The following is a 13,475-nucleotide window of genomic DNA, read 5'->3' as shown; positions in this document are numbered from 1 at the left end:
AGAATACCCAGCGTCTTCTGTTCATTCACGTCAAAATGGCATCCAGCACGGCGAAATCCTCATCCACGGGTCGGAGGATCCCATCGGCCCTGATTCCAGTGGTGTCGACGTCTCTCAATGTCGGCATGGCGCTTGGTGCCTGGATCACAGTGATTCCGTTTACAAACGTCACGTATCCAGGGCCTGCGATTGCCGTGTGGTTCCAGGACTTTTTCAAGCCGGGCTTTATTGGGATCACATCGCTCAGCGCGGTTACGATTGCTTCGGGAATTCGAGCAGCTCGTGCTCGGGATGTTTCGGGAACGGCGGAGGGCCAGGCAAAGGCCAAGACAGCCTCACGGTGGGCGATTGCGGGATTGGTGTTTACTCTGATTCATTTCGGGTTTGGAAATTCGGTATGTAGACTGTTTGGAAATCTTGTTTTAAAGGAATTGATCATCTCATATTTTTCTGTAGGTGCTCGGTTTCATGGATCGGATTCTTGCCAATCCGGAATTGGCTCAGGGAGAAATGGCGGGTTGGATCAAGCTACATACCGTGAGGACGCTGACAACTGACGTGCCGGCCTGGCTATGCTTTGTTGCATCTTTATTGTCCGAGTTTTAAGAAATAATGAAACAGCATGTATTCATTTATTTATGCTTTATTAATGTGCACTATATATACAATCTCGATTACTCCTGGGATATACGGCGTTGCTCCAACTTGTCCTTTCGCCTGCTTTATACGTGGAAAGGACCGAATCCATAAAACAAATTACTCCATTCCCTCCCACGACCTTGCAGCGCCAGCCACAGCTTCTCCAATCCAGCATCTTCCATTTCGATTCCTCCTCCCATGAGCTCCTCATCTTGCCTGTTGCTGCTCTCGGCATTTTCTGCATCCATCAAACTCTCTTCCATCAACAATGAAGTTTCCTCGCTGAGATTCTCCTTCATCATCTCCAAAGCAGGATGCGTCGCTTTATACTTTTTCAAAATCCCCACCGAGAGCTGCAGCAGCTCAGACGCCATCGGCGATTGCCCCTCTGCTTCGTGCAGAATCTTCCATGCGTCGGCCATTGTTGCGTCGGCCTCCATTGTCCCGCCCTCGACACTACTGGCTAGGCATCCGTCTAGAACAAAAACTACGCAGGCAATGAAGATGCTGCGAAACTTGATGTTCATGCGTTGGCGGAATAGGATAAAGGTTGAGGGTTCGGCCCTCATCTGGTGCTCTATGTAGATGATTTGCTGGGCTGCTTTTAGGCAAGAGTCGTGGGAATAGGCAAACCCGGGGTTTACTGTGCCTCGTGCCATGTATGGCAAGTGAAGCTTGCAGATTTGGCCGTAGAATATCATGTTGAGCAGGTACCTTTGAGTGGTGATGTTGGATGACTGCCGAGTATCCCGGTTAGGCTTTTTGGAAACGTAGTCGCTGTTTTCAAGGCGGAAATATGAGGGCAATTCTCTCATAAACTGCCGCAGCTTCATGTCTACTTCCATGACTTTGAGATACTCTGCTTCTTCTGACGTGGAGTTGATGGGCTTGTCAAAGTCTCCGAGGTTGTAAAACAGCACCGCAAGACGACTGCGTTGGAGAAGATACGAGACAGATGTTGCTTCCTCGAGTGGGCGATCGACGATTTCTTGTCCGTCGATGATATCCTCGTCGTTTGCGTTACAAGGTCGCCGTACCGCCATTTGGCTCGCCTGAATTATATATGAACCCCCCTTGAGGAACTGATAATCTCGAAATCATCCTGTCACCGAGTCAAGTCAGAAAGAGCCACAACCAGACCGATTCATACATGATTGGCTTACCAGTCTGTATCTGTAAGGTTCCACCATGTCCTGCGTCCAACCTCCGCTAGAACATGAGAATTATTGAGCCAGTTCAAATGAATAGCGGCGTTTGGAGAGTCAATGGCATGCAGCCCAATCGTTTGGGCCATTGCAACTGCTTGGGTGTGAAGCACTCGAGCCCGCGGCGAGATGCCTTCCAAGCTACATATCATGAAAAACACCACCATGATTCCTTGTATGCAGGTTAATGATGCGTGTACAGCTACATGGGCATGGTGGATCATGTCCAAGGCCGTTTTAAGCCACCCCGAAGTCTGCGAGTTTGCATCTTCTGCGCAGTCAAATAGGCCTTTGGCGTCGTCATAACGAGTCCATGTGTGCGTAGTGCTGCAGCATATTGCCAGAATAAGCATCAACTGGCCCAGGTCAACATGCTCATTCTGTTCCACGGCATCATAGAACTGATCCACAGTTGATGGTAGAGAAGGCGTGTGAAAGATGTGGTGAAAGTGAAGCACATCGTCGATGAATTTTTCCAAAAGGACATGAGCATCCTCTCGTAAAGGGAGACATATGCATTTGATGACTCTCACTTCTCCAGACAGAGTTTCAGACGATGTATCAGGATGATGAACAAAATAAGACGGCTTGGTGATGGTGCGAATAGAACGAGTGCGGAGAGTGAATGGGCTCGGCGCCAACGAATCCTACAGAACCACAAGTCCATCTTTAGCTTTCACGAAACCCTGTCAAGCATCTAAGCATCCAAGCATCCAAGAGTCAAAAGAGCTTACCAGTAATTTCTGGTTAGCGCAACTATTCTGCATATCTAGTACATCCGCCGAGATGAGCTGCAGCTGAGTCGATGCCAGTGAGGCCGGCGCCAAGTGGTTCCGGTCGAGCGCCTCTTGCGATGCATTATCGTGGAGCTTTGGCCCACAGCGAGGATTATCGCGGTGACAAGGAATGCCGCGGATCGAGCAGTTGGAGCACGGCGACTGGCGGTTGCAGCGCAGCTTTCGGATCCGGCAAAGCGAGCATGCCGGTGGCCGCCGCCGGGGCTGGCAACCCATGCAGTCTAGCGAGCTGAAGGATTCTGTCAGTTGAGTTTCGGTTTCTTCTCTTATCTCTCTTTGTCTTTGTCAACTGCAAGCGGTTATGGTTATCAATACTTGACAGGAGAGTATTGCATCGGAGAAGCAGGAAAATGCTGGTTTGTCAAGCTACGGAGACAGCGGAGTTAAGAACGGGAGTCGCGATTATTAATTGTGAAGCTCAATACAGACAATCGCCAACATACTGGACCAAGAAGGAATTTGATTCTTGGTCAAAGTAAACAATAGATTGGTATTTGTGATTTTTTTTTAAATCAAGTTCTTCAAGCGGAGTTGGGCCTCCGAGATCAGTACAATAGCCGTCCATCTCATGACACTTTGCAGCACAACCCATCATGATGAAAACTGAATCTCCAGACCCAGAGTTCGAAACGGCTTGTTCATCATCCTCAGATCAATTCCACTGCCGAGACTAAACAGCAGCGACTTCACGCGTCCTTCCCACAATACTCCAAGTCGGAGATTCTGGTCCAGCCTCGCTTTCACCACACCGGCATACTCCTCTTTCCCCTCAGTCTCCTCCACAGTTACCGTTTCTACCTTCTTTACGGGCTGCACTGCTTTAGGGAGAGTTGTCTTCTTGGTTTTGGACTTGGGACCGATGTTTGCCCCGTTTGCTTTCGGCGCCGTCTTCTTTTCCGCCAATTTTTCCGCCGATTTCTCTGGCTCATCCAGCCTCCACTCTAGTTTTGCGTTGAAACTACGTTCGGCTGGTGTTGGTGTAGGAGTTGGCTTTGGCGCAGCTCCCGTCGTATTTTTATCGGTTGCCTTTCCATCAGGTTGAATGGTAGCTGTCTTGGCAGCAAAGTGTAGCTTTTGAGCCGTCTTCTTCGCAGCGGCAGTATCGGCAAGAGTATTATCTGCTTCCGCAACGGTCCGTGCAAATGGCTTCCTCCACAGCTCCATGCCCACAGCCCATGAGCTCTCATAGCTGAAGATGTTAAACTCCATTCGCGTCGCGAGACTGCAATCTTTTCCGGCCATGACCGCATAGCTGGCTGCAATGTTGCCCATGAGAGGATTCATCGTGAGCGTGGCGGACAATGGCGTTCCCTTGTGGTCCGGCAACGTCGCGAATCTCGCCCCGATGCTGATGCCTCCAGACTTGTTGAGTGTGCCGTAGTAGATTTCCCCCCCGGTGCTGAAGCGCCCGTATATCCTCTCCCGATCACCATTACCACTCCCCTGGCCATTGCCATTCTCCGCAGTGGACGATGGAGTATGTTTCTTGCTGCTCAAGTCGCCTCCAAAGTTGTAGACTCCTCTGAAGCCAAGCAATCCGCCGTCCGTAGACGCCAATCCTTCCAGCGCATATCTTCCGACATCGTACTGGAGCAATCCCAGAGCCGTGCCCCCATTTCTGAGGTGTTGGCCCGACACAGCGCTGAACTGTGCCTGGAAAGCGGGGGATAACCGCCGTACCAGCAGGGCCTCTAGCTGCGACTGCGGGAGATAGAGCCGGCCGTACAGAAGCGACTCGCTGACCTTGTCCTTGTCGTCTGGGGGTCTCAGTGAAGGGTCGTCTCGTCGGGCGACGGGCGTCAGATGGCGGTAGGATCGAAGGAGATCGGGGAGCGGGACGTTTTCGGACTGCGGCGTCAAGAGGACTCGGAGAGGGACAGAGGAGAATAAGTAGCTGATGGAGCCATCGACCACGCCGACGGAGCCCAATTGGTAGGACGTGGCGAAGTTTGAGCTGGCGAGAGACGAGAGGGAGAGGCGCAGACCTCGGGGAGTGCTGAAGTTCAAGAGAGCTACGCATCAAGTAAGCAGAGGGCTAGAAAGAATGCGAAGAGGTGAATCACCGTCAGTTGTCGAATTCAGCGCAGCATACGAGTTGTCACGCCTCCACCCGGTCGCCTCGTAGAAAGCACTGTGGACATAGTCCATGAACGAGCGCATCTCAGCGCCCGTTGCTCATGCCTGGCTGAATTGGTCGCTACGAGGTTGTGAGCTCAGAGAATCGTCACCTCGGAGGGCTGGAGATTTAGCTGCGGCCACTACTGCGATCGGCACAACCTCGGCAGCGATCTAACGTGCAATTCTGCAGTCAAGAGTCAGGCAAAGACAGGATAAGACAAGTACCTATGCAGCAGAACATCACTTCATCTGGTATTTTTTGAATGAATCAATTTCTATTGTCCCGATCCCGTTGTTTGTTTGCTACCCAGGTGTGATACATGGTAAATAATAAGAATATCCCGTGCGTGCCATTTGAATATGGTATCTTGTCAAAATATAAGCAACTCCCATCCTCACATGTCAGTGTGTATTATTTAGAAAACCCAGTCTAGCTCGACAGGTTCTGGATTAGAGAGACGTTGTCGCCCTTGAGCAAGATTTGGCCTGTCATCGTGTCAGCTTGATCAAATCAGATCACAAATCCAGCATTCCACTTGGCTTACCCAGGGGTTTCCTTGACTCCTTGTCATTGGTTTTTGTGATTTGCTTGACCTCCACGGCGTCGTCGATAACCAGGTTCATGAATTCGTCGAAGCCCTACTGTGGTTTTAGCTTTTGTGGACCCCAAGTCATGCTCCAACTTGATGTGACTAACCCGGATCTTGCCCTCAATGCGGATTGAAAGCTGCTCGTACAACCAGACGCTGACAGTAGCATTCTATAAAGATTCAAAGTTAGATATTGAACCAGCCAACGTGTAACGCAACTATAGTCCTCCAGCTATCCCTGCTTTTGCACAGCACTTCAGTTGGGAGGCGAGAGCGATTGTCAATCCTCATTGCCTCATCCATTTAGCATTAGGACTCCCAATTTGCATGTAGAAGCCACAGAGATCGAGCAATGAGATATCTCGCCCATCTTTCGCAGAGCATCGTCTCAGTCGCCCATCGCATCGCATCCCTGCCATTGTGCCCGCCCCCGGTCGCCATACAACGTGTCGGGATATTATCGTGTTCGAATAAAAGGAAAGGAATGGGCAATCGTTAACTCACGCTCTGAAGCAGCTTGAAGATCATGTTACTGCAAAGAGTCAGCTTTCGTTGTCCGCCGTGGGGCAGAACCGGCTGTTATCTGGGAGAAGCTCACATGGGGGGGCAGCAAAACGCGGCGACCGCCGCCTCCACCTCGACCAGTCATGATTTCTGTTGAATGTTGAAAAGGAACTCGTCGGTCGTAAGTGGCGGGAGAAACAGCGACAGGCTCGTCGTGCAATTCTGTCGCGCTGCTGCAGAAGCTTAGCTAGGCTGGTGTTGAGAGTGATGTCTGGAAAACTGGGCGGAGCGGAGATACAATCTGCCGCGGTGAGCGAGCCCCACTTCTCATCCTGGATGCATTCGGCGTAAAGAGACGAATAACACTTAATGGCTAAGGGGAGAAAAAAAGATAATTTGGATTGCAAAGTGGTGTACAAGGCAATTTATTGCATTTTTGTTTGTTTTGTTTATTCTGTTATTCGAAAAGGCTGTGAGCATGGAGCTTCAGCTGATATCTGGTATAGAGCATAAGGTGTATGGGCATAGTGAGCGTCTCGTGTAAGTCCCCGGTGAGCCTCCACCATGTATTAAACGAAAACTGCGAATTCTTCTACAGGAAAAAAATCATATTTTCCTTCATGCATACTGACTGTCAATAACGTTATTGAATGAGTTTCTCTGTCACAAAGACTAGCCTCCTCTGATAATTGCACTATTTCTCATATGTAGCCCTCATTCTCTATTGACAATCCTGCTTCCCCAGCTATCTTATCAGATTGACCTACTCCTTGAACGGCCAGCCACCAAGAGAAACTATGAGCAAGTTATCATTTATAATCTCATCCTTCTTATTCTTGAGCTCGGTGACGTCCCAATTGACTCACGCCATTCTACCCCTGAGAAATATAGCCTCGTCACTGACGGCCCAAACACCGAAATCGCCCGAAAGGTCAACTAACGCAGCAATTAGCAATCTGGCACAATTATACGCTCTCAGTCAAGTTTAATTTTCTATTGAACATATGGCAAAGTAATTTCACTTACGCGTATCAATGCCCTTCTTCCTACCAATCTTGGCTGACATTTCGCTCATCACTCGCCCTGGATGGCAGCTCACAATTACCACATCCGGCCGCTCGACTTGTATGGCCTCAAACATACGGAGCTGCGCCATCTTGGACGACAGATAGGCTGACATTCCTGGGAACAGTTTGGCGTCTAGATGAGCCTGTCCGCTAGAAACATTAAGTATTCTAGGTGACGGTGCTGCGACAGATAAGAAAGATCTGGCGACGTGAAGGCTGCCTTTGACGTTGATGTCGAAGGCTTGATACCAGACATCGACACTGTCTTTCAGCACCGACACTGTCCCATCAAAGTACGCAGCATTGTTAACGAGAATTTGTGGCTCTCCAAACGTGGATCTCACGGTTTCAAAGGCCTTTTGGATCTGCTCTTCGTTGACAATGTCTGCTTGGAGCAGCAGAACTTCTGTTTGAGGATTAATGATGGCAATTTGGGCTTTTTTCTCTTCCAAAACTTGGAGTCGTCGCCCGATCAAGGCAAGATGAGAAATGCCTGCTTTAGCGAATGATTGGGCAATAGCTCCGCCGATGCCAATACCGCCGCCAGTGATAACTGCCGTCTTGCCAGCCAAGCTGAGCTCTGGGCGGGTTGGATCAATAGCTGGATATGTGTCGTCATGCCATGTCTTTGTTGGAGAGGGCCAAGGTGGAGCAGCCATTTTGAGTTGTGTATCAAGTCACTGAACAAGAGGGAGAGCAGAAGTATTGATGGTTTTGGGGACATGAGCTTCGTGGTACAGGCTGTCATGTATATACCTATGCCGTGTGCCTTGTCATGAATTTTAGCTAGTGTTTTATATAACTAATCATGACAAAATGCCCTCAAAATTCGGCTTGCTCTTTAGTTTGCAATGAAGCAATACACAGCGCTAGCAGGTCGACGGCAGCGTATGGAGTCTCTCAACTCCACAGCTAGTAACTACCATAATAGAAGATGATGAGTTGACTTTTTACGACCCATATCTTATAAATCTGATTATTCATACATGTTTTACCGCGGGAAACTTGTAAACTTAACATTACAGGCAATTACTACCCTCTCTGCCAGCCTCAAATACAGACATTGCTCATCGCACAAGTACTATGGTCATCGACCTGACTAGATACATATTTAAATGACACAGAATAGAACATACTATGTGCTTTATATATTATATCTTAGCACCTTCAAACGAACTGTTAGTAGCTATACTTATCTAATACTCCCTGTTTTACGTGCATTGCGGCCCCCATCTCTCGCGTTCTTTGAGTTCGCTTGGAAGCCCTGCTCATATTCCTGACCCCAGCACCGTCAATTTACATGCCAGTGTAATCAAAATATACAGAGCATACCTTCTTATTACTTTCAGTAATATTGTCACTCAATCTAATATTGGCCATGTTCTACGAGGCGCAGATCTAATGATCCGCAACTGCCACTGGTATCCATGCACTTTACGAATTGGGAAATATTAACTCAGCAGCCGCACTAATCGGGTCGCGTTTTGTACTCATCTGCAGCATCTATAATACGCGATATTACATGAATAGTAATTAAAGGGTGAGTATTCGCCCATTGTTTGGTTTTACGATGCGGTTGCTGCTGTTCAGGTTTGTAATGTTTCTGACCATATTCTGACCACTCTGACAACACTGACCGACCAAAGCGCTTTTTGCCACGGAATAGCTTGAACTCTCTCGTTTGGGGAATACTTTAATACCCACTGACCTCTAATTTGGTTTATTTGAAAGAGCTGACGTGGAGAGATCAAAAGCAGCAGCGTCGTCAGCGCTCAACTGCCACAGGCCAGTTCTGTAGTAACGTTTTGTGGCTAAATTGAATCGTCTACATTGGTGCATGTCATCTCATTATGTGTAATCGCTTTTGTAGGGAGTGCCACTTTAACAATTGCTGATAAAAAAGGGAAAAATTAAAATAGTGGTAGTAGCTCTCTCTGCTCGGAGTGAATTACAACTATAGGTCCAAGGCTTTGAGTCCAAATCCTACATCTGTCAACTATATAATTACTGGATTGCTCTAACCTCGGTTTCAACCCAAGGGAAAGAGAAATGGCCACTATTTTGTGGTCTCACGTTACTTTACTGCATATTCTTCTGTATATTCCTCTCCAAGCTGATGCACACTATGAGAACTCTCCTTCATAGGCTTTGCGTGTATCCGAACAGCTATAAAGTAAATTCCAAGTGGAGCACAACTTGAGTTGCTCTATACATGGCACTGCGATTGCACGATATAGAATCAAAATTCTCTACTAACTGGGTGTGATTTATCACTGTAATTGGCGGCAAATTACGTGAGGCGCATACCGCCTACATAGGTGCGCAGGTGGTCTTTGCTGAACATATCGAACCTCAAGCCAATTTAGGAGGATGCTCCAACTGCCTATTCCATACATCAATTCTATCAATACTATTATAGTTGAAAGTAAAAATACAGCGACAATGTGAATTTAAGCCCATCTGTTTCATATACGCTGTATTGTGAATAAAGGCTCATACTTTTCGTCTCCAGGGTATATAAATAGCGCATCGTTCAAAGTCTCGAGTGGAAATAACAGTCATTGTATACTAATACATTACACTATATTTGGAATCGAACAAACGGAAAGCATTTATCGTACCGTCAGATTGGAGATTCAAGGAGAGACGTCATGAAATTGGAGAAGACTCGGCAATCCGGTATTCTTGGAGAATCGGCAGCGGGTGCGCCGGAACCACCCCCTTTGAACCCGCTGCTCCCGATCCTGGCATCCACTCCTTCCGCTCCGGAGATGCGGGGGTCCCGCGAGTCTTATTAAGGAGAGCTCATTCTTGCTCTTTATTTATAGAAAGAGTACCAAGTGATGCTAGTCCTAAATACGAAGCAGTTTTACAGAAAACAGCTCACGGTTTGCATGAATAAGTAGGCAAAGCTGATGTCATGAAACCCATGCCGAGCTTCTGGAACATGGCCCTGGCGATCTATTCCAGGCGCGGCACGATGCCAATGTTGCAGCATAAAGGGTCCCGGATTGAAGGAGCGGTCGGCTACCGTGATCGAATTGCGCATCGGTATTGGCCGATGCCGCGTACACGACAAGAGCACGTCGCCTGATAGATGTGGAAACGTTGACACAGAATGGCACGACGGGATGCACACCGGCAAAGGCAAAACAAACTCATGCCTAAGCCGCGGTGCAATGAACCTCTGCACTCCACCCAGAGTCTCCTGCGCAGGCAGCAGAATCGTCAAAATGGCACAATTGACGAGCTCTGGCACGATTCCCCTTTCCGTGTCGTGGTGATATATTTCGGCTCAAAATGGAGTCGCATTTCGGCTTAAGACTGGGAGGAGGTACGTACCGTGGGCGGCTCTGATGACCCGGCATACGATGTACTGTAGTATGTATTAGTGAACTACGACAGGAGAGCCCCTACAGTATTACACTCATAGGGCGCCCGGCCACCAGCCTCCATAGCCGGTAGTTACCGGTCGTCTCCGGTCCTGTGAAGCGCGTGCTTTCAACGACGAGGCACGAAATTTTGTATGGGCCACGGGGAGAGCTAATCAGTGTCATTCGTACTTTTGCATTTCTCAGACCCTCAGCTGGAAAAGGGGCGATGCCCAATGGGATAAGCGAGCGGCTGAGGCTGGCCAGTCTCTTACATGAAGCGAGAGCTGATGACAACGGCCAGTGGGAATGACTCGGAGGGATGAAATGACCAGTGGACGTTGCGGAAATTTTACACGGGGCTGCAGAGAGGCAGTATCACCAATATTACATGAAGAACTCTCCACGTTACTCGAGCTGCATGTGCCATCAATGCAAGCCGGCTTGTATGTAAGTAGGCAGACAACAGCCTGTGAATGACTGCCGAGCCGCTGGATTTGCGGCACCACGGGTTTCTGGAAGCCGACTCCAAGGGAGGGCAGCCGACTTCTAGTAGCCTACTGAGAAGAGAATCTAAGAAGCAGCATGCGGGAGCGGGACCCCGGGCCGCAGAGTCTTGCTGCTACTCATTCACAGGAGCATGTAAATGAGAAAGCTCCACACAATGCAACACGGACTGCGGTTTGATGATCCAACAGGCTGATGCTCATGCTCTGCCTGCAGGTAACAACCGCACTCATATACATGTACGTAATAGCTTCGCAGGGACCCTGATGGGCGCTTGAGGCTGCTTGGCTGCCAGGGGATCATGCCGTGTTAGTGGCATGGCTGAGGCTCCCGAGACCTTTTTAGCAGCACACGTGTCTGCAGGCTGCGATCGCCAAAGCCACGATCGAGCACGGGCATAAAAAAAAATTTTTTTTTTAATAGCGGCTACTACCTACTAGGAGTAGTAGGCAGTTGGCCCTATCGGGTAACCTAGGACGACGGGACCTGAAGACGACACGGAACAGCTGAAAGAATGGAACAACTCCAGGTTTACTCCAGGCTGCTTCCTCAAAGGGGCAAACAAGCATCCGCCTTTATGTAATGACACCGAGCAAATGTCAAACGCTCAGCCGTATGTGGCAGTAATTTCGAGTAGATGAATCAAACACAATACAACGACCCAGAAAAAAAACTTGAATGCCGTCCACAACGAGGTCCACTATGGAGCAAACAAAATTCGGTAGCCCTGCCGTACATCGACTTAGCAGCGGCACCTAGGCTGGATCGAGGTAGTACTTTGCAATGGGGCCAAGTTATTCTTTGCATCGAACTGAAAATTTCGTTTCCATCGTGAGGAAAAAAATTGAAAAATACGGATTAGGTCCAGGAGAAGGAAAAAAACTTGTGGTCACCAGGTGACTTGGACCCAGGGAACTACTTTACCCGTTGTGGAGGAGGTGGCGGCAAGTCTCACGAATCGAGCAGTATTGCTGTAAACAATTTCGCGTGGAGAAATGAGAGGTGAGAGTGAGATGAAATGCCGATATGCCGCGACTGAGTTTTGAGATGCGTTTGCGTGGGGATGGAGCTGTGTTTTTATGTCGGGTGGTTTTTTGGTGTTGGTTGAGTTGGCGGAGAAGTCCGACGTTGGTACTTTTGGTTGTCCGTAGAGCCACTTGCGAACTGAGAGTATTGGTGTATAAGGCGCAATATACATGTAATTACTGCGTGATTCGATTCGACGTTGAAGCAACGCTCTCGTGAGATGCCAGTATGTTGACTTCTTACACACCCGGATGGCCGTCTATCGACTACAAGCACAACTTGTTCAAGTTTCTAATAAAAGCAGCCAATTGGTAATACGGACAACTTGTCTGCTTTAGGGTGAATGATCCCCGTGCCTAGCAGATACGAAGTAATAACTCCTGAACTGGAGTATACACGCATGTAGAAGGGATCGTGATGCCGCAACGGGACGGGCTTCCACCTCCTCTCGCATTCCTTCGCCCTATGGAGTATTACTGCCTGGTAGGGCGCAGAAATCTGCGACTTGCGCTTGACTGGAGCCGTGGAGGGCTCAACTTGCCCGCGGGCAACGTCACAGGCCATCACGCCACTGAAGCATCCACTGACAACACGACGTTTAGGGCGTGGGTTTGTGACTTGCCAGCGCCTTCTAGCGCCCTCCAGCGCCCTCTTCAGGCGACTCGCTCTGCTTGCTGACTGGCGCGAGAAAGGGGTCCGCTGGCGCGAGGCCGTGCCTGAGTACGAGCTGGAGCTGGTTGTCACCAGTACTGTGTACGAGGCTTGGAGGTATCTGGCTCTGGCTAGCTGGCTGTAACAGTACTTTAATCTCCCACTTACCTTTGTACCGAGCACGAGTGACTCAAGTAACTTCTCAACTGGGTCTTTTGAGAGTGGAGACTCCAGCTTCGACTAAGCACCACGCATGTAATAGATCCAGCACAGAGTTGGACCAGCTCTGACGGAGGCGGTAGCCCGCCTCGCCTAAAATGTGCGTTTGGTCAGCAGGCCTGCTGTGGCTTGTCCTTTGGCTGCTCACAATGTCAATTGGCGGGTTAGTAATGATGTCTGCGACGCCCTACGTCTTGTCAAAGGGAGTCAAAGACAAGAATGTTCCATGTCAAACGATTACGAGCCATGAGCCGGTACCGGCGCTTCAATTGATGGCCGGCAGTGAGTCTGCGGCTTTAGTCTGACCGGCGCAATGATTCTAGTTGATCTGGAGAAGGAGGGAGCAGATGGGTGTTTCTTGCGTGATGAATTCGTAGTTTCAATGATGGGCTGATGATGTATACTTGCGTGCACGTCCAAACCCACGGGGTACATCGAGACGAGACGAAACCAACTGCTCATAGTGGTCCATCGGTCAAGGCCGTACGAGGATCCATATTAATGCTGTGCTCTTTTCTTCAGAGCAAACGGCAAAAAAAAAAAGAATTTTTCATCTTTGGCGCAGTACAATAAACGGCCGCATTGGGAGCACGAGGTACTTTGCGGATACTTGCGAGAGCGACTGAAGCTTCTCCGGCATGGAGCGCAGATGCTCCAGCGACGCCAAAAAGACTGTGCAATTTCCATTCTTGCACGTGGATCTGCTGTACCGTCCATGTACACACGTGCCTGCCCTTTTTGACACTTAAGTGCCTAATCGGGAAAAGGGGAGAGAGAATGG

The 13,475-nt window shown here is 49.1% G+C and overlaps 7 protein-coding genes across 7 annotated transcripts; 1 reads left to right on the top strand and 6 right to left on the bottom strand.

The window, feature by feature from the left end:
- Window positions 1–35: 35 nt before the first annotated feature.
- TrAtP1_009551 (uncharacterized protein) lies at window positions 36–606 on the top strand (the record flags this gene model as incomplete). Its single annotated transcript, XM_014091351.2, has 2 exons — window positions 36–395; window positions 457–606. 2 exons carry the CDS (start codon window positions 36–38, stop codon window positions 604–606), a joined length of 510 nt encoding a protein of 169 aa, XP_013946826.1.
- Window positions 607–722: 116 nt separating this feature from the next.
- TrAtP1_009550 (uncharacterized protein) lies at window positions 723–1,682 on the bottom strand (the record flags this gene model as incomplete). The annotated part of the gene is made up of 1 exon (XM_066114335.1): window positions 723–1,682. The coding sequence occupies one exon, from the start codon at window positions 1,680–1,682 to the stop codon at window positions 723–725; it is 960 nt and encodes a 319-aa protein (XP_065970431.1).
- Window positions 1,683–1,798: 116 nt separating this feature from the next.
- On the bottom strand, window positions 1,799–2,857 carry TrAtP1_009549 (uncharacterized protein; the record flags this gene model as incomplete). The annotated part of the gene is made up of 2 exons (XM_014091352.2): window positions 1,799–2,491; window positions 2,579–2,857. 2 exons carry the CDS (start codon window positions 2,855–2,857, stop codon window positions 1,799–1,801), a joined length of 972 nt encoding a protein of 323 aa, XP_013946827.2.
- Window positions 2,858–3,232: 375 nt separating this feature from the next.
- On the bottom strand, window positions 3,233–4,801 carry TrAtP1_009548 (uncharacterized protein; the record flags this gene model as incomplete). Its single annotated transcript, XM_014091353.2, has 2 exons — window positions 3,233–4,653; window positions 4,705–4,801. 2 exons carry the CDS (start codon window positions 4,799–4,801, stop codon window positions 3,233–3,235), a joined length of 1,518 nt encoding a protein of 505 aa, XP_013946828.2.
- Window positions 4,802–5,189: 388 nt separating this feature from the next.
- TrAtP1_009547 (uncharacterized protein) lies at window positions 5,190–5,877 on the bottom strand (the record flags this gene model as incomplete). Its single annotated transcript, XM_014091354.2, has 4 exons — window positions 5,190–5,245; window positions 5,305–5,398; window positions 5,457–5,519; window positions 5,854–5,877. The coding sequence occupies 4 exons, from the start codon at window positions 5,875–5,877 to the stop codon at window positions 5,190–5,192; spliced, it is 237 nt and encodes a 78-aa protein (XP_013946829.2).
- Window positions 5,878–6,871: 994 nt separating this feature from the next.
- TrAtP1_009546 (uncharacterized protein) lies at window positions 6,872–7,579 on the bottom strand (the record flags this gene model as incomplete). The annotated part of the gene is made up of 1 exon (XM_014091355.2): window positions 6,872–7,579. One exon carries the CDS (start codon window positions 7,577–7,579, stop codon window positions 6,872–6,874), a length of 708 nt encoding a protein of 235 aa, XP_013946830.2.
- A 4,108-nt stretch (window positions 7,580–11,687) lies between these two features.
- Window positions 11,688–11,996, bottom strand: TrAtP1_009545 (uncharacterized protein; the record flags this gene model as incomplete). The annotated part of the gene is made up of 1 exon (XM_066114334.1): window positions 11,688–11,996. One exon carries the CDS (start codon window positions 11,994–11,996, stop codon window positions 11,688–11,690), a length of 309 nt encoding a protein of 102 aa, XP_065970430.1.
- Window positions 11,997–13,475: the final 1,479 nt, after the last annotated feature.

The sequence above is a fragment of the Trichoderma atroviride genome, chromosome 5, assembly GCF_020647795.1.
Source record: "Trichoderma atroviride chromosome 5, complete sequence".
Taxonomy (NCBI): Eukaryota; Fungi; Ascomycota; class Sordariomycetes; order Hypocreales; family Hypocreaceae; genus Trichoderma; species Trichoderma atroviride.
This window is presented reverse-complemented; position numbering and strand designations above follow the sequence as displayed.